The sequence below is a fragment of the Cyprinodon tularosa genome, unplaced genomic scaffold (genome assembly GCF_016077235.1).
Source record: "Cyprinodon tularosa strain WSP-4 unplaced genomic scaffold, ASM1607723v1 ctg142, whole genome shotgun sequence".
NCBI classification, from domain to species: domain Eukaryota; kingdom Metazoa; phylum Chordata; class Actinopteri; order Cyprinodontiformes; family Cyprinodontidae; genus Cyprinodon; species Cyprinodon tularosa.
The window spans coordinates 149681-176423 of NW_024038243.1; the positions used below are offsets into that span (position 1 = coordinate 149681).

At 38.4% G+C, this 26743-nt stretch overlaps 1 protein-coding gene across 5 annotated transcripts in view; it reads left to right on the top strand.

Annotated features, from left to right (window-relative positions):
* Window positions 1-26743, top strand: part of rin2 (Ras and Rab interactor 2) — a 53367-nt gene that overhangs the window by 12322 nt on the left and 14302 nt on the right. For 4 of the 5 annotated variants that reach the window (XR_005280177.1, XM_038278554.1, XM_038278555.1 and 1 more), the window contains exons 3-8: window positions 2418-2512; window positions 4990-5179; window positions 5249-5363; window positions 9338-9410; window positions 9896-9987; window positions 18341-19678. Coding sequence is in view for 4 of the 5 variants with exons in the window: in XM_038278554.1 (XP_038134482.1) it covers window positions 2418-2512; window positions 4990-5179; window positions 5249-5363; window positions 9338-9410; window positions 9896-9987; window positions 18341-19678 (1903 nt within the window). In the remaining variant the exon portion in view is untranslated. Of the gene's footprint in view, window positions 1-2417; window positions 2513-4989; window positions 5180-5248; window positions 5364-9337; window positions 9411-9895; window positions 9988-18073; window positions 18204-18340; window positions 19679-26743 lie in introns of those variants that run through there. The other variant, XM_038278556.1, reaches the window with a different exon arrangement.

The window sequence follows — 26743 nt, forward strand, 5'->3', positions numbered from 1 at the left end:
GTGATAAGACGGGGGTGGACCAACATTTATTGCACATCATGATGCTGCTTCTTCTTTTCTCCAATAAACGTAACACTGATTGTTATGACCTCAGGATATGTTTCACCGGGGATGGTAACACTTAAACTTCTTCAGCATCTTCAGAAGAACAGCTCTTCCAAGCATCATTCTTTGAAACTATACAATTATTCAACAGGTTCCTAAATACATAGAAATGTATGTCTGGCTGGATGGTAGTCTCTCATTTTAACAGTACATTAATTGGTTACAGATTTAAATAACTCAAACATAACGTGTTCATCTTTGACTTCTTTTCTGCCAAACTCTGCTATGGTGACATCACAACTCTGACATCACTTCACTGCAGAAATTCAATGTTATGAATGTTTTATAATGAAACGGTCTTAACATTCACATTACTGCTACCTTTAATGCTCTATGGTAAACTGGTAATCCTTACATAACAAAAGCCAAATCCACTGGTATGCGCTTATTTATAAATGTCTAATAGAAATGTTTCCTCCCTCTCTTTGTGACGTATTATAAGCTTCTATGACTAAAACACGCTCCACCCGACTCATTATGCTGCTGTTCCTAAATTAGAACGAAAGCATGAATGACTAACCATCAAAAAGCACTAAAGCAGAACTCTAATGGTCAGAAATTTTAAAATTGTGTTAATTTTTCTAGTGAATATGTGGCCTGAAACCTGCACACATATGGCTTAATATTTAGTTTTTAATTTCTTTATATGTAATATAGCACAGTATTATTTTGATAGAATTTTTTTTTTTTTTTTTATCCAGAACTGTATTTTGTTTGTAATGATGCATTGCTTGATTTTCTTTTTGAATCTTTTTTAAATATCTCTCCTTTGAAAATAAAGGTTAATAAAACAGTGAGGACCCAGTGCTTTAGATCAGAGGTGCCCAAACTTTTCATATTTTCAAAGAAATGGCTCCCATGTTGATTTCTTTTATTTTATATATATATATATATATATATATATATATATATATATATATATATATATATATATATATATATATATATATATATATACATGTATATAATTTTTTTTTTTCAGCGTTTTTATTGTCATTACACTGTCACAAGTACAGCGCCTCAAAATTCACTCTCTGCATTTAACCTATCCTCATGAGGAGCACTGGGCTGCCATTGTGAGCGTCAAGGGAGCAGTGTGGGGTTAAGGGTCTTTGCTCAGGGACCCACAGTGGCAGTCTGTGGGAGTGAGTTTTCAACTCCCAACCCCATTTACACAAAGGGAAAACGCTGATATTGCCCTGCGGTTGGCTTCTCATTTACACCAAAACCCAGTTTTTATCACAGAAAACGATTATTTCTAAAACCTCCGGCCAAAGTGGAGATTTCTGATAGCGCCGGTTATGTGCTGCCGTGTCAGCAGGGATAAACAGCGTTTTAGCTTCTTAAATGTCACATTATGCACCAGAAAATACTTTAGGTCATGCGAGCGCCTGATGTTTTCAGTTTCTGGCATACAGTAATTATTAGTGTTGCGCCAATGCCATTTCTTGGCCCCGATACTGATACCCGATACCTGGCTGTGCAGTATCGACCGATACTGATACCATCTGTTAGAAATTGATGTGTGTGTGTTTATATGAAGAACTGCATACTACTTGGATGTCAAATAATGGCTTTGTCAAGCTGCTGCCTACCTTTGTGAAGCAGGAAAAAGATTAATACAAAGTGAATCCAGTAGAACTTTTTATTGCCTACCTGGGATGGGTGACAATATTTGAATAAACTTTTGCAACACTAATAGTTATAATGGAGCGTATTTATGCGAGTTGATGTAAATGACAAGTTTTTTTTTAAAAACATGTTGTGTGCACTGCACAATGTTATTATTGAAAGCGGACGGGGAAAATATTTGTTTCCCTAGATATGTGTAAACGTGGCCTCATGACTCCAAGATCTATGCCCTAACCACTAGGCCACCACTCCCTTATGACCCAAACTATTGGTTGAGTTTACAAACATTTCTGCTGTACGTTTAGGATTTATTTTAAATCTTTTTATTGTTTAGTTTAATTTCTCCAGTGGATTTTAAGACCCCATACTGGTAGATCAAGGACTTTCCTTAAGTCATCCTGCAGTCAGGAAATAGTTCATCCTGTGATTTGGCCCTCCTGTCCCAGTGTGTTTAGGTTTCTGTCTATGGAGCGTAGCGTGGGAAAACACCCCCATCGTTTCCTGGCTGTAGGAAACGACACAGGAAAAGGAACGATCCCCTCTCTTTGTTCCACGTTGGTCCGGCCCAGCTAAGCGTCTGTTGTGTTATGATCTTTGAGTGATGCCTTCGGTTGGTTTACCGACGGTTGTCCTCCTCCTTTCCTCCGTCAGTCTAAGCTTCTCGTTCTGTCCATTTCCAGCTGGTTGACACCTTTGCTCTGGAGATCGGGGAGCTGAAGAAGGAGATGGTGCAGACGGCTCCAGCTTTGGACAAGGATCCTGTGGAGTTAGAAGGGTAGGACTGTTTCTATATTTTGCACGTCCGCAGCTGTTTTAATAATTTCCTTTTAAATTCTAATAACATAGGATGTGTTATATTTAATTTAGTTAGTTTATATGATGAAAATAAAAAGTAAAGTATAAATCCCAAACCGTAATCAGACTGACAGAATTTTAATGAAAGAGGAAATACAGTAATGATAAATAGCCTTTCTGTTGTAGATGGCAGGAACCTCTCTGTACCCAAAGATAATTTAGTTAACTAGAGAGAATAAGAAACAAACATAAACTATACCACCTTTATTTACTAAGCACTTAAAAATAATGAGGGTAAAAAAAAAATGCTGATAATAACCGTAAAATTAGATAAGTGAAAACAGATTAGATAAAATGGACAAAACATTGTTATTTAAACAATTAAAATATAAAAAAATCCATAGAAAAGAAGTTATTGTTTCCTGTTTCTAAATGTATTCCTTTAAAAAATATAAAGTCTGACCTGAGTTAAGTGAAAGATGGTTGAATTTGATTTTGATTTATTTGTTAATTTTAAAACTGATCTAGAGTTGAACAAAGAAAAGCCAAAAAAAAAAATGGTTTTGGACTCTCACTCTACCTTCACTTTGAATCCTGCGCAAATGCTGTCAGACAGAAGAAACATAAAGCGGTTCAACAGGTTTTCATATGGATGGAAAATTGTTAAAAGTGTTAACTCCTCCCTGACCCTGTATATGTGTATAAAAGGGAGATTAAAAACCTGAGATTATATATATATATATATATATATATATATATATATATATATATATATATATATATATATATATATATATATATATATATATATATATATATATATATATATATATATATATATATATATATATATATATATATATATATAATGAGTCAAGATAACCGTAATTTAAAATAATAGCCTGGTTTATTATCATCTAACTGTCATTATTTAGCTTTATTTGCTGTAAAATAAAGGTTCCTGAATTTGATTTTTCTTTTTTTGCATAAATTGCTGCCTATTATCTGAGATAAAGATCATAAGCAAAATAACAAATCAACTTCCTCCCCAGCGTAAATAGATTAGGCCTACCCATAGAGATGAAGCTCTGCCATCTGGTTAAATCAGACTAAACAGTCGCTTTTTATTATTGAAAGGAGTCACCTTAAGTGGTTCATCTGATCAGGATGCCTCTTATCAACAATTTCTGGGCACATCCATTAGGGATGAAGTAGAGTAACTATTTGCTATTTACACCATGTGGCCTGTCAGCGTCCAGTCCCCCAAAATGTCCGATATAAAAGTGGGCCAACAGGTCAACCTTGTGGAACCCCATTATTAACTATGTGGGTTAAAAAAGATGATCTAACAAAGTCTTACAGCCTTAGATATAGACAAAAAGTTTTTTTTGTTCATCAGGTTCTTTTAGAATATTAATATACTCTTCAGAAGATTCACCTTAAGATAAAGACAATAATCCACCAGTGCAGTGAGACAGCTGCATATGGTAAGACTTCTAGAAATCATCATATATATTCTTAAAACAATAAGTGATTAGGATTGCACAGTATATCACAAATATATTTGATCACATTATCATTGTACACAATTCTAAAAAAGTAAAAAAAAAAACGGAAGAAGATGTCCCCCCCTTAGGAATGGGGATTTGACTCCGCATTCCTAAGGGGGAGTCAACAAGAGCTTTAGTGTTGGTTTAATGTCGTTTAAAACAAACCAGTGTTTTTGCACTGAAAATTTAATTTTCTTGAATTAAGTGCGTTTTCCTTTGATTTGAGCAGGAAAGTAGACAAGTTAAATATTAAAATAAGATGATTTACATTTAAAATAAAGAGAATGTAACTAAATGATTTTATTTCAAGTGCATAACATCATATTATCTAATTTTAATTGTAAATATACTCATTCCATTGTTGGATCAACTTATTTACCTGCTGTAAGGGCAAATAAACTTAAGAGTTTTTTACTCAGTTTAAAATGTGCCTTATAAAAATAGGAATGTCTGTCTAAAAAAAAATTCAATTGCAACATAAATTAAACATTTTGGGGGTTTTTTTGTGAATGACTAAGTAACACATGATTGAAATGTTGTGTAATAATTATTAAGGTTCCTCCTACTTTTCTGGGTGACAATAAGTTGAGAGTTTATTTCCGCTGATTTGCTGCACGCATGCAGGCACATGGATTTTAGTTTTTTTGAGAAAAGTTCTCACTTCTCCAAAGTTGTGATCTCTGTCTGCTTTGGAAACTTAACTTTGTTTGACTCCATCTATGCTGGAGGAGAAAACCTGATTTATTTAGTTTAGGTTAATTTAGTCAGTATCAGACGGGACGTTTGCTGACTGCGCTTTTTTACAGATGACATTCTTTCTTCTACTAGTTTGTTTGCAGTATTTTTTTCGTTTCTCCCAGCAGATGATACAGCTGTTTTGGGCTGGCTGTCTTTCCCTTTTTTTCAGGCTGCAGGGTGGTGCCTACCTGCAGCCCCCCCACTGCAGTGGGCTGGTGGGTGAGTGGGATTCTGGTTATGACTCCCTGCGGAGAAGGATGAGCGTGTTGGACCGGCTGACTGAAACTCATCAGGTGTGGCTGCTGCTTGCGGTCAGTGAAGACGAGGCGTCCTCCATTCTGCTCAAACAGCCTCCAGGGGTGAGAGGTCACTGGATCGGGTTGAATATTATGCAGGCGGGCTTCGTGGTTCATCGTGTTTTCTTTCAGGTGTTTCTGGTAAGAAAGTCGGCGGTTCTGCAGAAGAAGGTTCTGTCTGTGCGTTTGGATGAGGATCACTCAGAAAGTCCCATCAGCCACTTCAACATCCGAGAGAGTCAGTACGGTAAGTCAGACCTCTTTGTTCTTATAGATTTCAATGAAAGGGTTTCAGCTTTGGTGTTTTTTTTATATTTATTTCACTATTCACCTCATTTCAGACCGAGTCAGCCTCTCATGACGTTTCCTTTCCGCCTTTGCAGTTTGACTTCATGAATTCACCCTCAGGAAAGAGAAATGAAAGTGTGTCCGCAGGCTGTTTGGTCAACACGGATTCACTCATAGTAGCACTAGAGTTATTTATTAGTGTCTGAATGAAATAATTAGAATAAAGAAATAAAGAATTAGGAAGATCTGATTGACTTTTAAGATGCCTTCCTCTAGAATATTATTACGGTACATTTATACATTTTTAAAGCTTAGAAAGGTGACTAGTTTAGACAGTAATGCTTTTATTTGAAGGGTCATGACATTGAAAACTTGCACTGCTGCGGCTGTAGACTTTTTTCCCTGAAATGACCCCAGCCTTACAAAACAGAAGGAGTCATAGAGAAACCTTCCTCCGCTTTTACCGACTGTATTTTAGCATGATGTGTTTAAACCAGTTAAAAACAGGAGCTTTAAAAGCTCTAATGCCCCCAGCTTTAGCTGTCTACTGGCCTGCAGCATTCACGCTCTCTGATGTTTTACCTCATTCTGTCACAAGAAAATGTATTTAGAGTTTATGTTAATGACACAGAATAGGTTCAACTGGAGGCGATAATCCTATATAATCCTATTCAGCCTGTCTCAATCAGTCAGTTCATTATTTTCCCAACATTATCATCCTTGATCCTAAAACAGTAAAAATTTGATAATTAACGTGACATCATAAGGAAATCCCTGTACCTCAGGATTGTGCAGTTGTGGTCCTGAGCCTGTATTCCTGTATTACTTAGGTTTCTGTTGATGCATAACTCTGAGGTTCATTATGAATTTAGTAAGGTTTCATTTGCATTCCTTCCTCTGCTCATTACAGATCAAAGGAAAGTCATGGGTCTGTAAGCCAATCAGAGGCAGGCTGAGCAACCAGCAGGTTACTGTGCCCTCCTCTGATTGGCTCAGAACCTCACACTGCCTGTCATCCAGGTTTTTTGTGTTACTTTAGAACCAAGCACACATCCACTTCCCTTCTTTTTATTATTTTTTTTTCCAGAGCTGCTTACAATTTTTTTTCTAGAGCTGAAATGACTAATCAGTTATTGAAATAATCAACTAATTTGGTTATCAAATTAAATAGTTGCCTAAAGTCCATACTGCATATAAGATGCTTTGAAATAGGAAACAAATAATAGTAAAATATAAAAACACAGAGCTTTATAAAAAAAAAAAGAAAAAGACAAAAGATAACGGTTAGATAAAAGTACAATATCACAAAGTGTAGCTGAAAAACCAAGCACAATCAACAAGCTTGCCTAAAAAGTAAAGACTTCAGTTAGTTTTTGGAGGAGAGAACATGAGGGGACAGACAAAGCTCATTCCATAATCTCAGAGCAATTGCTTGGAAGTTAATCTTCTCCGATTTTAAAGCAGCTCCTTGGAGCCATGAGAAGGTTCTGACCCAAAGAGTGCAGCCAGAGGTGTGGGGCCACAGTGGACCGGTAACATATTAGGGAGTCTGACCAGGCAGATTGAATTAAAAGCCATGCATCAGCATTTTAGACCAGCTGGAGGCCATTTAGAACAGCTGTGTTAAAAGAGAAATATAGTAGTTTAATCCAGAAGAAGAAAATAAAATAAATCATGAGGTCAAGATCACAGTTTGACAGAACTGGCCTTTACTTGGCAAAGTTTCTGAAGTGATAGAAACCATTTTTCATCAAGAGCCTAGAGTGGCTTCCAGGTGATGAAACAGGAGACAAAGATTTCTAATGTTTGAGTGAAAAGATGAGATCAGAGAAGCAACAGGATTCACAATCAGTCTTTTTAGTGCTTGTTGAGCTCCGACTTCTTGAAAGAAACATGAAGAATAATCATACACAGAATCTAAAATGGTACCATTTGCTAAAAGATTAACCGACTTACTGCAAATATCAACTTTAAACATTAACAAACATAAAATATATATTTATTTATATGTATAGCATGTTTTTTTTAACAAGTTTGTCATATTTAATTCATTTAATTTTTCTATATCCCAAACGTTAATATATTTATAAATGTTAGCTTACTAAAACTATCTCTTTTAGATTGATTGATTAACCACAAAAATAATCAATAGATAGATAAATACCTAAAATAATCCATAGTTGTAGCCATACAGTAGCGTCTTCTATCCTTAGATTGGTAATCCACCTTTTAATTATGATTAGTCCTAAAAACTAGAGCTGCTACAAATAGTTGGATTTATTGTGGATTTTTTTTCATAATTAAATAGGTTATTTATTTGGTTGGTTTTCTGCCGTTCATTCATTCATCCAATCATTTATTCATGGATGGAATTCTTGTTCATAAACATTCAACAGAGTCGAGCTGAAGCTTTTAGAAGGCCTTTCATGGAGTTTGACGTAAGCCTTCCTGAACCAGCCGTGGCATGTTTTATGATCATTTCCTGATGAAACAAACATTAGTGTAAAAGTGTGGACCGTCTGACCTGCAGCCCTCAGATGAGAGGAGGATGTCAGGATGTTGAGAAACAGGAGGGGTTCAAGCGCATTTCCAATGAAGCCAGGTTAATGTCATCTACTGAGAGGGTCTTTAGCAAAGTGCAGGCTTCTGCTCCAACATCTGTATCAGTAAAGGTGGACCTCATGGACAATCCTGATGCATTCTGGAAATTGTTTTGATCAAATGAGTTACAGTTTGACCTGGCAACAGAGAATAAAAGCATTTTTGGAGGGTTGAAAGGTAGGGTTTCACATCGAAGAATGGTGGTGGCACCATTATGCTGTGGGACCGATTTGGTGCTACTGGTGGAAAAAGTGGAAGAATTTGAATCAATATTTAGGCCTCTGAAACATTTTGGAAACAAAATATATGGTTAAGTTTGATCTAATTCAGTGGTCGGCAGCCATATTAGACACAAAAATACAAAAAACAAATCTGTCTGGAGCCACAAAAAATGTAAAAGTATAAGCCTCATTTGGCAACTCAGGCTTTAAGTGTATTAGCCCACTGTAAAAAAAAGGACTACCTGGGCTTTAATATATATTAAGCAGTCATGATTAAATGTTTATCCTGGAGCAAATCACGTCTGAACGTCATGTGACTCTGCTGTACGATATTTGGTGCTTTAGGTTTAAATTTCATGACAATACTAATGTTTTAGGTTTAGTTGCATTGATGAAATCATAGATTTTTTGTTATTTTTATTTTGAGTATTTGGGGGGGAAATGGAAGAAAGTTCCCATCCCTGCATCAGAGCGCTACCTGTAGGATCTGTGGACGGTTTTCAATGCTTGCAACAAAACTAGCAGCAGTAGTGGAGTTTGGAGATGCAATCCACTTCTTAAATCTAATCAAATCTTAAATCTAATCTAATCTCTTAATTCCTGTCATTTATCCGGAATTTCTGCAAAGCAAATGATTCAGTCCATTCTTCTTTGAATCCTCTTTTCCTATCAGCTATCTTGCTTTTTTCTCCTTTGGAACCATGGCCCGAGACACACTAACCGCTTTTTTTTTCTTTTATAACAGCCACCTGCCTGGCATGGCGCCATGCTGAAACGTTTGTTGCAGGCTATGATGCCTATCTTCACTCAAAGAAATTTTTACATTTATTGTTTGAATGTATTTATTATACACATTTGTACAGCATTGGAAACATAAATGATTGTTTGACCTTACATTTTTGAAAAAGCTCCAGGGAGCCACAAGGGGGGCATTAAAGAACGGCAGGTTGTCGACTCCTGATCTAAGTAGCATTAATAAAAATGTTGTTTTTTTATTACATTTCTTAAAATATCTAGAGATTATCTCCAGACTGGGCTCTTGTTTCAGGCAGCATAAACATTCAGTTCTGACACATTTCCATTGAACCCTGTGCTTTTTGTTTGTTTGCAGCCTTTTCAATCGAAGGATCTGGGATTAGCTTTGCAGATCTGTTCCACCTTGTGGCCTTCTACTGCGTCAGCAGGTAAACAACCATTACTGCTGCTTTTATAAGAGGATGGAAACTTTCGCCATACAAATATTATTGGTGAAGTCAGCAGTTTGCACAGAGAACAAAACAAAACATTAAAAGCACGGTTTTTCCCATTCATATATAGTTCATCATGTTCTCCAACATGTACCTTTAATCAGGTTTAATTGAAATGCTACTAATGTTTAGAGAAGTTTGTGACTTTTTTAGAAAAAGTACCAACATTTGTGGGTTTTATATCTGGCTGCGTAATGGAAATAAAGAGTTGGTCGAGTTCAGGAGGGTTTTCACTTCTCTCTATGCCAGCTCTCAGGGTGTTTTTACCAACCAAACAGCCGTTCGGCCTCACTGAACTACTGTAGGCAGTAACTTGGAAAAACGACACGCTTTACTTTCTGTTCTGATTTGTTTTAAGGGTTTTTTTTGTTTTTGATTTTCCACATCCTATTTTGTAACTTTATGTTTCCCTTTATTTAAAGAGACATCCTGCCATTCACGCTCAAACTTCCTGAGGCCATTTCATCTGCAAAGACCCAGAAGGAGCTGGAGGAGGTGGCTCAACTCGGCGCAGGTAAACTCAACTGGAACCAGCTGATGCTTTATGTTAACACAAACCTTCGTTCTGCTCTGTCTGGGACAAACCCACACTCAGGGCTGATAGTAGTTTTAAATCCTCACTCAGAAATGTGCTAAATAAGAAAATAATTGGCTCCTTTTATTTTGTTCAACACTCCATGTGTTTCAAAAGATCAGAGAGTCTGGATGCAGACCACCCATCTACCCATCCATCCATTTTACATCACGCTTATCCCAATCGGGGTCACGAGGGTCGTTGGTGCCCATCTCCAACTGTCTACCGACGAGAGGCGGGGGTCCACCCTGGACAGGTCTCCAGTCCATCGCAGGGCAACACAGAGACACACAAAGATGCATGCACACTCTCACACCTAAGGAGAATTTAGAGAAGGCAATTAACCTAACAGTCATGTTTTTGGAGTGTGGGAGGAAGACGGAATACCCTGAGAGAACCCACGCATGCTCAGGGAGAACATTGAGGCTGTGAGTTCGAAAAAAATGCAGAAAGACCCCGGGCCGGGAATCGAACTTGCAACCTTCTTGCTGCTGTCTCGCCTATAGACAGCCAGAGATAGGCCCTAGCACCACTCATGACCCCGCTTGGGATAAGCGTGATGGAAAATGGATGGATGGAGGGATGGATGGGTCCGCCCATGCATTTATCTAGATGGAGCGTTAGAGACATTAGCATTACCACAATCCAAACTGGTAATGCACTTTTAAATTGTTTGCCAACTGCCATTAAACGTCACAAAAGAAGAAGAGGAAACATTAGCAGTCAGTTTTCCCGCTCTCCTCCTCAATGGGTAAAAAGTTACGCAAGCAGAAAGATTCACTGACCGCCTGCAGGTGATTTTCTTGGATTTGCCACATTTGGTGGAATAGAGACAGGATGGGTTATAGCTACGCAGGCTAATGCTAGCACCCTTCTGGGATTAAACATCAGTACAGAAGGAGGACCAAAATCCTTATTTGGGGGCTTTTTTGGTTTGATCAAAAGCTCACGTGAAGTAAATCGCTCACAACACATTTTCCAGCTTTTTAGCTGAAGCTCAGCACCAAAACACGGTTTAACAAGGTCAGATTCCTGGGTGATGACTCCTCTAATAAAATAAACATTGATAAAACTTTGTTTTGTAATGATCTATTATATTGATATTTTTTTTAAGCATTTTTTATTGTCATTACACTGTCACAAGTGCAGCGCAACGAAAACAACTCTCAGCTTTTAACCCATCCCTTGGGGAGCAGTGGGCTGCCATTGTGCAGCGCCCGGGAAGCAGCGTGGGGTTAGCAGTCCCAGAGTGACAGTCTGTGGGAGTGGGTTTCGAACTCACAGCCTCAGGGTTCCAAGCTCTATGCCCTAACCACTAAGCTACCACTCCCCCAATTAACAATTATAATAGGTATATAATAGTGTAACACTGTTTCGATGGTATGAGTAGGGTGAATAGAATAAACAAAAACAAAAAGAGAATAGATGCGTCAAATTTAGTCATACACTGCAAAAACAATCCAGAAATAAGTAAAAAATTGCTTAAATTAAGGATATTTAGCCTTAATTTGAGCAGGTAAATAAGATGATTTGCCAATGGAATGAGTATTTTCACTCTTAAAATAAGATAGTTAGATAATATGCACTTGAAATAAGAAGAAAAAATTGTTTTTTCTTATTTTAAAAGGAAATTGTCTTGTTCCATTGGCAAAGTGTCTTACTTACCTTCTCAAATCAAGGAAAAACGCACTTATTTTAAGAAAAAATAACTTATTGAGATTTCTATTTTTTGCAGTGTAGAAATGTGCATGCAGCATGTTATTATATCTTGTCCCCAATTTACCATTTATAAAATAAAACTTGTTGAGCAAGTTGTTTTTGCTCTGGTTAATAAGTCAGACTTTCAGCTCTAGTAGCCTGCAGTCTACTGCTTTACGGAAATGTCACTCATAAGTTGATGGATGTGGTTCTAAAAAAATTGGCCTGCTGTAAAAGAATGACGAGCAGTGCTGCTGTTATTTATGGAACATAACTGCCCTTTTCACCACCTCAAAATTTCCAAATAAAACATTTTAATTCTTACAAGTTTTAGAAAGATGGCTAAAAAGGTCATGCAGTGCAGCAACTAGTGTGGGTGGGGAAATAAGTGGGGTTCAATGTTTTCCATCCTAAATTAAACATTGGCTTTCTGTTATTTTGTTTAACAGACTTTAAATTGGGAAGGTAAGAGAAGAACAGGTTTTAAAACTTGTAAGTTAGCTTAGTACCATTCTATTTCCTTACCCGGAATGTAATTCAGGATTTCTGCTTTTCATTTATGTGTTTTTAAGTGTTCAATAAATACATATTTTTTGCAGCAGTTGTGACTCTGCATCAGCTGAGTAATTTCACCTCAGCTTCTGTCCTACTTCACTGGATCAGCCTGCTGGGTGAAATCATGGGATTGCATCTCTGTGTTTTAGGAAAGGCAGCCTGCATGCCGTTTAAATACATCAATATGGGAGCAATATTGTTGCAAAATTATTTGTACACGGGTGTGGAGAGTTGTGTGTCTGTATCTCGATTTGTGTGTGAGCAGCGGCATTTGAGGATGTGTGAATAAATCTGGAAATGTGTGAGGAGATTTGTGCGTCTGTACAACAATCTGCAAATGTGTAAAACTACTTGTGTGTGTAATCTGCTTTGCAAATGTGTGAAAAAATTCACAAATCTGTATTCAGATGTGCAAATGTGTGCTAAGATTTGCAGATTTGTAGATCAATTTGTAAGCACACATAGACACACTTATGTCTGAAGGGTTTTCGCTTCAAGATCCAGAAATACAGACACATCATTGGTTAGAAGTCAAGCAGTTTGTCGGGTGGCTCTCTTTACACACATGATTTTATAGATAACTTCATCCAGTTCATACTACAACTCTTACTTTGGGAAAATGTGCTTAACTCTTCACTTCTTCCTCATCTGTTTTAAAAATGGTGTGCTCTGCTCCTCATCTATAGCCTGGGTGCCATTCCGAACTTAGTCCCGCCCACAACGTTTGAGGTCGGGAAGTTCGGTCTGGCATTGCTCAATAGTAGCGCGAGTATGCTCGCACAATATCTGGTGGGCCAATCAAATTGTCAGGGCGGGCTTTATACGATGATGGACAGATGATCAACAGTAACGTAATCAACCATGTCACCAAAGCGCCCTTGGGTGACAACAACAATGGCTGCCGCTGGAGAGTTGAGGTGAGTAGATTCTGCTATTAGGTCTGTTCTAGAAGATATCGACAGCAAATTAATTTTAAAAGAGGAACAGAGAAACGCGATCAAGGCTCATCTTCTTATTCTAGGCATGCAACTGCACGCTTTGATTTTTGTTGACAAACAACTATGCGTCGCTTAACATACGTCACGCACTCCGTTGCTCTTATTGGTTGTAGGTCTATCCAATTGAGTGGAGAGGCATTTTTTTTCCTGGTTCGTTCGAAACACGCCCCATAATCACAGCTCTATGGAGCAGTATCAGACTCATATTCTGACTAGAATTGAGTAGGACTACGTCAGGCTACCTCATCTATACGTGTTCCAATAAGCAAACAGATGTTTCTGTGCACAGCACCCTCACACGCTCTTTCTACCGTAATGCCAGTCTACACGCAACATTTCCCCCCCCATCATCAAATCAGGAACATTTTCGGGGACAGCTTTATTGGGGACAGGTGGTACAAAACGGGGACTGTCCCCAGATTTTGGGGACGTCTGCTCACTGTAATTTTTGTGCTTTCTCCTCTTAAAAGAGCAAGAGTGATAGAGCTAACAACTGGGAGCAAACAGTCCTGTGCATAAGCTTCAGTCATTACCTGAATTAGCCTAGCCATGACAAATTCACCTTTGTATTACATTATAAATATGTTTAAATGCATTTGTTTGTTTTTTTTTTCAACTAAAGTCGCTTACCCATGGATTATTCGTAGCCTCAAACGTCCGATCCATCTCGCTGCTAGCAGCCATGTTTTCTCGTCACGTCATCTTCTGCAGCCGGGAAAAAACAAACAAAAAAAAGGGCTGCCTGTGAGCCTGTGATCAGGGCAGTAAATCCAGAAACACATACGAATCCTCTCTACGCATTTGCCGAGAAAACCCTTGACTTGTAACCAATGATTTGTCTGTATTTCTGAGTCTCAAAGCGAAAACACTTCGCGTGTTTTTACACATTGATCTACACATTTGCAGATCTTAGTACACATTTGCAAATCTTATTGCACATTTCAAAATCTTAGTGCATATTTGCAAATCTTTCTTAGATCTGAATAAAGATTTGTTGATTTTTTTTACACATTTGCAAAGCAGATTACACACACAAGTAGTTTTACACATTTGGAGATTGTTGTACAGACGCACAAATCTCTTCACACATTTCCATATTTATTTACATTCTCAAATCCTGCTGCAGAGACACAACTCTCCACACATGTGCAAATAATTTTGCAACAATATTGCTCCCATACATGCATACCATCACTGCAGGCATGGCAGCCCAACATGAAGAAATTAAGCCTTAGTGCTGGGTTTGCTCAACAGCATTCCTCTGAGTGGATGTGGGTGTGAAGCATGCATAGTTTGTGTTTTGTTTTCTGTCACTCCAACACTGGAAGTCCTCTGTTTAAAGACAAAGAGGAGCCTGAGATCCGCTGCTGTGTAAAAAAGCTAATTTATCAGAGCAATTGGAGGCTAACTGCAGCTCTGCACCTCATTATCTACACTATAGTCTTTGGAGAGTGCGGTTCTGGTGGCTTCAGGTCAGCCTGTTGGTTGCTCTAAAGCTACAACACTAAGTTTCATTGAGACTCATTCTAGAGGCAAAGCTCGAAGGAAAGCAGCAGCTTATAAAACGTTGGCATGAAATTCTTTGAAACTGAATCATACATATTAATCAGAGTGCAGAATTTGCTCTCTGTTGCCATCTTGGTTCTCTTTGTTTCAGTCACCAAGGTTCATAGCTTGTAAAGGCTGTTTTGCAAAAGGAAAATAATGATCTATTAATCTTTAGAGCTTCTGGAGTTTACTGGATCAAATCTTCAGGACCAGATCCTCATCAGTGAGGATTCATTCTTATTGTTAATAACTTCTTTTTCTCAAAGTTTTTTTTAAGATCTGACCTAGAGCTGAAAGATGTGGCCAAAAGTTATACCATTATATATTTCTTAATATTAATAATATATAAATCTGATATTAATATTAACTATAATTAACTGAATATGGATCAAAATACTAAAATGAAAAAACACAGTGCCTCTGGTTTAATCTTCTTCCTGGTGAAAAGGTGAAAAAAAAAGGAAAAAGGATCTAGAAATAATTAAAAAATGTATTAAATTAAGAGTCTTTACCCTTAATTTGAGTAGGTTAATGAGATAGTTTGTCAATGGAATGAGTATTTTTACTCTTAAAATAAGATAATTAAATAACATGCATTTGAAATAAGACAATGCAATTGTGTTTTCTTTTTTAAGTGTAAATTGTCTTGTTCCATTGGCAAAATGTCTCTTTTACCTCCTCGATCCAAGAACAAATGCACTTGTTTTAAGAAAAAGTGACTTATCTAGATTTTGATTTTTTTACAGTGTGGTGCAGTCTGATGGCTTCTGGCCGCCCGTCCAACTCTTTGTTACTTTTTTGTTTTCACCGTTTCCATAACAACAACTCATGGCTGAAGCCCAGGGACCTCTGCCGTCCATCTGCACCTAGAGATGGGGTTGTCACGCTGCTAAAATCCCTTATTTACTAAAACGCAGTATCGAAACCCTGTAAAATATTCAATACTTGATTCGAATTTTGAGTAAAGTAAGACAAAAAATAAAGACATAAAACATATTGTTTTCAGTCTAAACGAGGAACATGAGTTCTCAACATAATCACAGATGATAGTTGGATGAGGGTGTAACTAAATGCAAATTGAATTACCAAAATAAAACACAATTAGAACCATTTTAGGGTTGTCTGATGTATTATTTTATGAATGAATGAATAGAACCAATGGCGTAACTATCGGTAAGCAGAGACTGTAGTAGCTTACGGGCCCCCGACCTCTTAGAGGGGGTGGGGTGTTGTACTTCATATGGGGCCCACCCAGATAGTGTTGCTTACGGGCCTATTGTTGTGTCGTTACGCCATTGAATAGAACTTTATTGATCTAACCATGAGGAAACTCACTTCTGACATCGGCTCTAATAAAGAAACAGAAGGTGCACAAAAAAGGGAAAAGGTGTATGAGGTAAATAGAGTGCAATCCATCCATCTTCTCCTGTTTAGTCCTGTCAATGTAAAGTTCACAGTAGTAAAAAAAGAAAAACAATTAACACTTGTCTTTATTAGTCATTCAAGGGCTGGACGATATGTCCTAAACTTGTATTACAATATATTTCCATATTTCCATTCAATACGATATAATTCTGATATCAGCATAAACAATATAAAAGCCTCAGAAAGATTCTCAGCAATTTCCTTATCAGATGCATAAACTATGAAAATCATTAGTCCACATCTTTAAACTCTTTAAACATCAAATGTAAGAAATAATTATTAAAAAAAGAACAAACGCATCTGACCATTTCAATGTGGAGCCTCTATACTTCTGTCCCAGTGTAGTTTAGGTTCAGCCTGGAGATCTTTGTCATGGCTTTAGTCCCATAAAATGATTTTAATTTAGATTTTATTAACAACAATCTTGCTTGGCAAGACAACATATTGCAAACCAAGAAATTAACACTTGTTTCTCACATTTAACTCTTTCAGTAACACCAGGGTTGGGATACACACATTGTATTGGGAAAACAAAGTACTAAAAGCTCATTAAAAGTGGTAGCTCTGATTGATCACACTGTCGTTATTTGAATGAGGCAACAAAAAGATTCAAGCATTTTAATCAGATTTTCATGTTCAAATAACCTTATTCATTCATTTTAATTGAATTCAAGCTGTAGAAACAAAGAAAAAAGCAACGAAATAAAGACTGAAGGGGAGGGAACCTCAACCAACCTAAAGTTATACTCCAGGCAGAAACACACAAGCCTCCTACAAAGACACATAAAGTAAATTTGAACATTTCCTGACATTTTAATTCACTTTTAACTTTATGTTTAGAATACTATTTGTATTATTATTTTTATTGCTTCTTTAAGTGTAGCAGATTTATTTTGCAACTCAATTAGGCCTGAAACAGTAAATCAGATTAATCAAGTTTTGAAATAATCGTCAACTAATTTAGTAATCGATTAATCATTAACTGGGGTACAGAGACTCTAGAGTAAGCCTTTAGCTGACAGAGCGACCCACTTACAGCAACAATTATACCAAAGTTGTAAAACAAATATGTAAACACTTTGCATTTAAGATGCAAATCTTTTTCTTCTGTCAATCTGCTCTATCCAGAACTCCTCAAATGGAAAAGTTTTATTTTCACCTGGTTTGATTTCACAAAAACTCTTCTTTAAACGACCTTTTGCTAACAATTATTAATCGATTAATCGAAAAAATAAACGGATTAATTGCATAAAATTTGCAAAATACTCACTAGTTGCAGCCCTAGACTCAAACAATAACATGAGGCTGAAACGCTGGTTTCATATTTCTCCTCTGATCTCATCTTTGACAGAACAAACAACACTACTATTTATATACGTTTCTGCTTATAGTTACGCTTTTGTGTCGTTTTAGGTGTTTAGTTTGGCTCTCACATGAACAGAAAACCTCAGGCTCCGGATATGAAGACACTGTCGGACAGCTGAAGTCATATTAGAAATGTGAGAGAGGATGTTTCCATTTTTAGATGTCAGCATTAGTCATCACCTCATCCACGCCTCTGCTGGGTGTTATTTAGGCCCCGTAATTTTAAACTTTACTCTTCAATACAGGACAGCTGTATTTAAACTTATTACTGCAGCATGTGTGTTTAGTTGGGAGGTAGTTAAGTCATGAACATAAGGCAGTGAAAACCACAGAAAGGGATCCTGAAAGTGCTGGTTGGAGACTGGGAGTGGTGGAACTGGAACTGTTTGCTCTGCGGTGTTCTCTCAGGGCCCCTCCCTCTCTGTTATTAGCATGGGTAACTCCCTCTTTTCTGAATGTGTGTCGGCATTCAGGGAAGAAGAGCCAGCATATTCGCTGTGGGTCTGCTCCAGGCTGATCGCTTAAAGGAGACAGCTGAGTTGAAGAAGATCCAGCTGGAAGTTTTTAGTTAGTTTTTTCTTTTCTTTTTTTTTTTAAGAGTTTCTGATTTCAGGTACCAGGGTTTTTTTTTTTTTTTTTTTTGCTCTCAGTGAAGTTTCCGTCCGGCTTCTGTTAATGTTTTCATGTGTCTGTTTGTTTTACAGGCTTCTGGGACTCTGCCCTGTGCAGCCGGCGACGTGCCTCCCCCGCAGTCTGTCGCCGTCTGAGCCGGACCCTCGGCCCCCAGCAGGCTAAAAGGACGGGTGACGTGGAGGAATCCCGCCAGAGACATCTGGGTGTCCACAGCGACAGTGCGCCTCCTACCTTACAGCCCCACACACCTCCACCTTCCTCCTTTCAGGACAGCAGTCGCTCCATCGCGGCCCCCCTCTGCTTTGTGAACCCCCTGTTCCTACAGACTCACCCCCGGAGCCCTCAGGTCACCCGTCCCCCTCAGTCCGAACCAGAGAAAGCTGCGGATTCAGAGCAGCTGAGCAGTGAGCCGGACGTGGACCAGACCAAGCTGAACTGTAAATCGCGCCCTTCTCCTCCTCCTCGCCCCCCTCCTCCCCGTTCAATGCCAAGCCGCCGGCCCGCTCCGCCTCCACCCGGGCCTCCGGCACCGATTTCAAGAACCAAGAGCATGCCGGTACCTGTGGCCCCCAGGCAGCAGACCTCCACCAGGCGCCCAGCTCCAGCTCCACCTACAGTGGGTACCAGAACCAGCAGCCCAACCAAAAGTACGACTTCACCGAACCGACCGCCTCCTCGACCCAAACAGCCTGATCTGGAAGCTCTGCGGTGCCACATAGCCCTAGATGATGAGACCATTGCGAGGGCTCTGTCCCGAGCCAACCTCCCATCCTGCCAGCCGGCACCTGCTACCGAGGAACCGTCACAGAACCTCACAGAGAGTCTGCCTGAATCCGGTGAGAGGGGGCGTCAGCGCCTCAGTGACATGAGCATCTCAACATCATCCTCAGACTCCCTGGAATATTCCCGCTCTCCCGGGTTCTCCCTGGACCTGGCTCCCAGCCCGTCTCAGCACCCGGCAGAGGACAGCAGCGAGGACGACGAGGACGTGGAGGAGGACGACGAGGACTACGGCGTCGGAATGGAAGCAGATTTGGAGTCGCGTCTTCGTCCCATCCTTAAAGCTCGGAGGCGGAGGGTCGGCGTGAGTTTGGGCGGCGGGTCCTTCGTCCTGCCCCGCTCCCTGAAGGGGCGCTTCAGCAAAGTGGGAGGGATGCTCAGCTCCCTGATGACCCCGGAGAAACGGGCCGTCAAACGGATTGCGGAGCTTTCCCGGGACAAGAGCTCGTACTTCGGCTCATTGGTTCAGAACTACATCAGCTTTGTTCAGGAGAACCGGAGCTGCCACACTTCTGGGATGGACTTCCTGCAGACTGTGCGGCAGTTCATGACCCAGATGAAGGCTTACCTGCGGCAGAGCTCCGAGCTGGACCCTCCGCTAGAGTCGCTCATACCAGAGGACCAGATTGGTGAGTGTTTGGTGCTACTGGCATTACCCTTTTGTTGTCCTATCTGGTTCCATCCTTTTCATTGTGGAAGTAAAACTGAGTGTAATTCCTAACTAAAAGCTTCTCAGGATCAACAACTACAGAGTTTAAAGCATTTTGTGATGTCTGGAATCAGAGGTCTACTGTACCTTTCATACAAGTCATCCTCCATGCTGGTGTTTGGTTACAGAAATGCCATCTGGCTGTTATTCCTGTCCGGAGCACGTCAGTCTGAGGCTGGTCTAAAGGCCAGGCAGTTTAATTTGCCCTGTTTCCATTAGACCATATGAGACCAGATCTACATGTCTCTAAAAAAAGAGAATTTTTTTGGGGCAAATTCTGTCAAAGTCCAGAGAAACTCTCCTTTCCTTACCTTTCTTTACCAGCCTGGTCCTTCTATGCTTAAGATGGTGTCTGGCTACTGTCCCCAGATCTGTCACATTAATCTCATGGCTTGTTTAAAGAAAACTGCTTCACCCCTGGAGCAGAGAAGATTAGAAACTCTGGAGAACAACAAGTGGCAGAGTTGTCCTACGATTTGAAAATTGCTGTATCAACTCAGGCCTCCTCTTGCCTTATGCTCATTGGTCCGGGGGCAAAGGCACTGATTCCCAAGTTGACCTGGGTTTGAACGTCTCTGTTGAATGTCTGTGAGCACGATTTGGTGAATGTTGCTCTGCTTTAGGATTCCTTATAAATTCATTAGAATCTATTCTGCAGAGACAGAGGAATCAATTGAAAACCTCAGAATGTTACTGACTTTGTTGATATGAGGATATGAGCCAATGAGGACGGGTTTAGTGTGAAAATCTAAGAGTTCTTCTGGACTTTCCAAAGAAACAGCGGTTGGTTTATTCCCCGGCTGATCTTTCTGTTACTACACTTAAATAAATCAAAATCTAGATAAGTCATTTTTTCTTAAAATAAGTGTATTTGTTCTTGGATTGGAGAAGGTAAAAGACACATTTTACCAATTGAACAAGAGCACTTGCATCTAAAATAAGAAAACACATTTGCATCGTCTTATTTAGAGTGCATGTTATCTAATTATCTTATTTTAAGAATAAAAATACTAATTTGATTGGCCAATTATTTCATATACCTACTCAAATTAAGAGTAAATACACTTCATTTAAGACATTTTTAAATTTTTAAGACATTTGTTTTTCCAGCGTATACTGATGCAATCAAATACTCTTAAGGGAAAAACTCACTAAACTAAATTTAGAGCTGGGTATTGGTTCATCTTTCAAGAAATGATTCAAGCCTGATTCTCAAGATTTCGTTGTTATTCTTTTCTACCCGATCCAACAATCCAATGTAAATTTTGACAAAGAAAAAAAAAACAGCTGTCAACTGAGTTACTATGTGATATACAACCTATTTGTACTAGTGTTATTTTATAATCTAACAGCAAACTGATAAAGTAATGGTAGTAAATGTCTGCTATCAGAAGAGTGGAAAGTGCATTTTTTAAATAATGCATCTCTGGTTATGAATCACGCTTTAGGACTTCAGATGGGAATAATTCAGAGTTTGAGAGTCAATATATTTTAGCCCTGTTTGAAATTTGAAATTTTCTTTGTTTCTGTCTGAATCTACATCCAGCTGTTATTAGCGGGTCAATTAGTCAGGCTATCTGCTCAGTTAGACAGTCTGCACTGAGATTTTTTTTTTATAAATGAGATCATTATGTTTAAAATAAGAAAGAAACAACTTCACAGTCTCCTTTAAAGTGCTTAATATCTTATTTTAAGGGAAAAATACTCATTTCATTGACAGATCATGCATTTTTATTTTAGATTGTTGTTTTTTCTGGTTCTCCTTGTAATTTTCTAACTTCACCTTTGAAAACAGCGTTACTTCAATACGCAACAAAAACAGAAACCTTAATAAGTGAATTTCTATTTAAATAAATGCATTTTCCTTTGATTTGAGCCAATAAGTAAGACCATTTGCCAATGGAATAACATAATATCACAAGTTATAAGTTACATTAAGAACATAACTCCATTGTCTGCATATCTATTCATCTTATTTTAAGGGGAAAAGTAATAATTTCAAATTTTAAGATTTTAATTTTAAGAAATGTTCTTCTTATTGTCAGATTAGCTCTCGCAGAGTAAAAGTGATCAGTTTAATAAAACTCTCAATACAAATCCAAATTTTATTTTAGCTGCTATTTTTTTTTACATGTCTTCTGCTGAGTTTCTTTGCCACTGTCCCCGCTGTGTGACAATAAAGATATTTATCATCTTATCTATAGAAGAAAGTAAATCTTTGTCCTTGGAACCTTATCATTTCCAAGTTAACTCTTCAGCTTAAGCAGTCTGACCTTTAACCTGGCCCAACCCACAGCACCGACGGCTTGCTTTCAGTCTGCTGCAGTGGCTCGACTCAAGCTCTTTTCACATGAATAATGTAGGCTTGTGTGTTTGCACACATCTCATATCCCTTGTTCATTGTAAACAATAACAGCCGTGGCCTTGTTCTCAGACAGAGAAGTGATCCGTCCTGGTGGTGCTAACGGGCCGCGGATAATGAAGCTTCTCACGCTCGCCGCCCTTCCTCAAAGTCCGGAGTTGACTTTGAGGTTTCTGTTCAGATCATCTTTTAAACTAAACCCGGAAATAATTCAGAGTTTAGTTAGAGATTATGTTTGTTTTCATGCTCAGAACGTCTTCATGGAATAGAGGAATAAAGATTTCAAATTTAATTTTTAAAAAGAATCAGGAGGACCTACAGATTAGGTGTTCCCCTCAGCATTGTGTTTGGTTTCTTGTTCTTAATGCTGCATGTTTCATGTACAGCCAAGGTACTCAGTGTAGGGAAATCTTTGAAGAGCTCTGATAAAGACCTTTTACAAACACCAGCATGCAGAATGGAGGAAATGAGCCATTCTGGAGAGAACAGGGAAGTCGGAGGTTTATAAACACGTTTAATCAGATTGGAAGACTCTGTACACTCCTCAAACTTCCTGCTGATTGCTTTTTCCCCCTCTCCAATTGAAGAACAGCCAAAGCCCTTCCCAGCACTTGCAGGGACCTGAGGAGAATGTGGTGGAAGCGCGGATCAGTTCTTTGCTCCAATCAAGCTCCTCTGACTCATCTAAAGGAATCTACATTAGGAAAAAAAAAAAAGGGCTCTGTTGTGTATGCAGTTACTGAATCAGACATATCTCTGCATGCAGTGTGTTGCATAAATGTGGCATAAACTGTGCCTGGAGGCTGGGGATGAACACACGCATTTAAAGTTGCGTCAGTTCATCTAACTGAACAATAAACCCCGGTTGTGTGGAATCAACCGGCTGCACATAGCTGAGGTAGGAAGGAATTAATTTGATTCTGAGTTTAGGAAGGTCTGACGCACAGATCAACTCTTTTTTTTTTTTTATGTTTATTTTTTCTCAGGGTAATGAGGAGCAGCTTAGAGGCTCAGATTAAAGTTTGACTTCAAAAAAATTATCCACACTTTCATTATACTAAATATATGCCCATTTCTGGCAAATCACCTTTTATTTTTGTTTTTACTCCTAATTGTCAAAAAGCATTATTTAATGATTAAAAGACACACCTTTAAGCCAAACAGTTTTGAACGTTAGCTGCACGGTGTCGCAATGGTAGAGGTAAGGCTTGCTGCCATTCAGCATTAATTCCTAGGTTGGAGTCCCAGCCTGGGGTCCTTTGAGTCGACTTCATCCTGCAGTCCAAAAAAAAAACAACCTCATGACTTTAAGATTAAATGCTCTATAAATTACCCTAAGGTGAGGGCGATTTTTAAAAAATTTACTGAATATTGTTATGTCAGGGTTATTGATGTAAATATACAAACGTTCCTTTCAGGTTAGCTCTAGTCTCTAGTCCCTAGACTAGTAGTTCTATTGTTGATTATTTTCATTTTAATGTTGTTGTTGTTTTGTTTTTTTTAAAGTCATTGGGAAGTCATATTTAAATTTTAAATCATTCTGGCTTAAACGTGTATATAAATGTACTCTTTATCAGACCATATTGCCCCAAAAGTTGGAAAATTTTCCATTATTTTATACAGGCCAGTTAGTTATACGTCAGCTTTTACACCTACGGTAAATTCGGCCAATCATATATCAACGGTCATCTGTCAATCACATTTTTTCAGTCACAGCATCTTGACTCATATGTTGCAGCTAATATACGCAACGGTTGAAATAAGAATCATTTCCGTTCCCATTGAGTTCTGTCCCAGTGTTCACGGGGATGGACGTCTGTGTCTTCAGCAGGCGTAGAGCTAACAGAACTGGCAGCGTTGCGAGGCAAGGAAACATGTTTCCGCTGTCCATAGCGTTCCTTGACAGTGTCGTTTCTAAGTCACCGATTTAGTGCTACTTGGTCCCAATGGAATTTCCCATTGGGAACCTACTAGCACTATGTTGCTAACTGGTTAGCAAGACGCTTCCAAAAAATGTCCACAACCAACCGGGTTTGTGAACCTTCCGCCACAACAATCCCGCCCTCTTGATAATCGACCAATCATATTAACTTTATTCACTCGTGTAAAGTCGGGCACCACTCGGGAGAATTCAGAAATGCAATGGTTGGAACAGCCACTTCCCTACGACTTTAATAAAGGTTTTATAACCAAACCTGAATGATGTATATGCTGCATATTAATTCCTCTAAAGAACGCCTTCTGGTCTGTATTTCTTTTTCTGTCAGCTGCTAAACCTGAACCCCAGACTGTAGGCCCTCTGAAAACCAAGTCATGTTAGCTTTGGTGCTCTGTCCAATTTGATCTATTTCAAAAATTGATCTAAAAATCTATCAAACCTACTTAAAACAAGTGTATTTCCTCTCAATATAAGCGGGTAATTATGATGATCTGTTGATGGAATGAGTGTTTTCCCCTTGAAATGAGATTATTAAATAAATTATTACGGATTAAGTTATTTTTCTTGTCTTAAAGTCCCTTAAAGCCAAGTGTATCATATTTGATACATGAGCTGTTTAGACCCTCTGCATCATGAGTGCAATATTTTTGTTCTTGAAAATCCCGATTCACACACTCAGACATGTGTAGGGAACAGAAAACACATTAAATATTGTACAAACATTTCCAATGTTGTGAAATTGATACAAATAAACAATCTAATTTAAGCTTAATTTTCTAGGAAGTTCAAAGACAACTCTAAAACAAAAAAAAAGGAATTTTCTGTCAGGCTTTAAAGGGTTAAATGCACATTATCTCCTTATATGGGTAAATTGTCAATTCAAAGAACATTATGCTAATTTCCAAGTGAAATAAGCATGCATATATTTTAGATTTTACAGTATGATGGTTGTTTGAAGGTGGTGGCTTCCAGTTATTAATTCCCTTTGTGCTGCAGATGGTGTTAATGGATCCTCAGTGTGTCACTGTAAAAATTTTTTTTTTTTTTTTAACCGTGTCCTGTCTGGCAATGTGGCAATAAGAATAATTGTCTTGATGCCAAAAAAGAGCCCAGCAGATTGTACTTTCACAAGTGGAGCAGTATGGCAATAGCCATAGTGTTTTGCTTGATTTATGCATATAAATAGCTTTATTATCATTATGCAGGGAGTTTTACAGATTATATGGACACTACAATGTAAGACGAACAGGGAAGGAAAAACGGGAATAGGGAGAAACAGTGAAAGAAAGAGGAGATAAAAGGGAGACAATGATAAAACGTCAAAAACACTGTTTTATTTAGATGGGGTCTGCTGGAGCAGGGATGGATCTGACCCTCATAAACTGAAACTGGATGCCAATGGCGTAAATTCTCACTTCAGCTACTGTTATAAAAACATTTCCAACAATGTGATTTTATTGTTTAAGCCACAATTAGGTGAGGTTTCATGGTAGGAAAGAATTAGTGCTGCGCTGATGCCATTTTTTTGGCCCCGATACCTGGCTGTGCAGTATTGGCCGATACCGATACCATCTGTTTGAAATTGATGTGTGTATATATGAAGAACTGCATACTACTTGGATGTAAAATAATTGTCATCATGGCTTTGTCAAACCTAACTTTGTGAAGCAGAAAAAAGACTAATACAAAGTGAATCCAGTAGAACTTTTTATTGCTTACCTGGAATGGGTGACAATAGTTGAATAAACTTTTGGATCTCAAAATGGTATCAGTGCCCTATTTGTTGGTACTGATACAGATTCCATCATTTTAGTGCTGGATCAGGGCCCCACCTGATACTGGTATAGGTGTCGGTCCAACACTAGTGAGAACCTGTTGAAGAAAAGGCAAAAATAACCAGAGTTAAACATCCTGATCAAAGTGGTTCCATGTTAGCATAGAAACGAAGCCGTACAAAGGATGTAGGTTTCCAGATAATCGGGATGGGATAAAAACAGCGACCTAGTTCCTATAATCATCAACTATTGTTAGGAACTAGAACAACCGACCCACTTGTTATTAACCAATTGGTTACGGAAACTTTTTATGTGCTTGCTTATGTCAGAGATGACAGATATAATAAGATACTCATATTTTTGTTGATATTGGACCGATCTTCGATATCAGTATCGGATTGAGACGCCCTACAGATTTACAGCAGGGATCAAACTGAGCCCATTGAATTAGCTGATATTTTATCTAAGTTTTCCTAGAAGCAGATTATAATGTCTATCTTTGGAGAATCCGTTTGATTTTAAATCTAAACATGATACAGATTTTTTTTTTTTTACATTTGCTTTTCCATAAAAAAGATTAAAGCCTAGTTCCTTCAAAATAATGTTCATGCTAATCGATTTTATACAGGTTACTACATGAATGGAAGACGCTTACTATTTTTTAAATCTGAAACTGAAAGAGTCTTGCTTTTTATTTGCGACATCTCTCAAAGTGTAACTGATGCTCTCATGGAACTGATTCGTTATCATTTTCAGGAATTGCACCATTTGTGTTCTTGATTAATCTCCTTGGAATGGGATCCATTAGAATCGGATGTTTCATGCATTTACAGGAACAGTTTTTGAATTGACAGGCTGTCAGGAGTGTTACGAAACTAGCAGTGACTCACTTTCACAAAGAAAATGTTT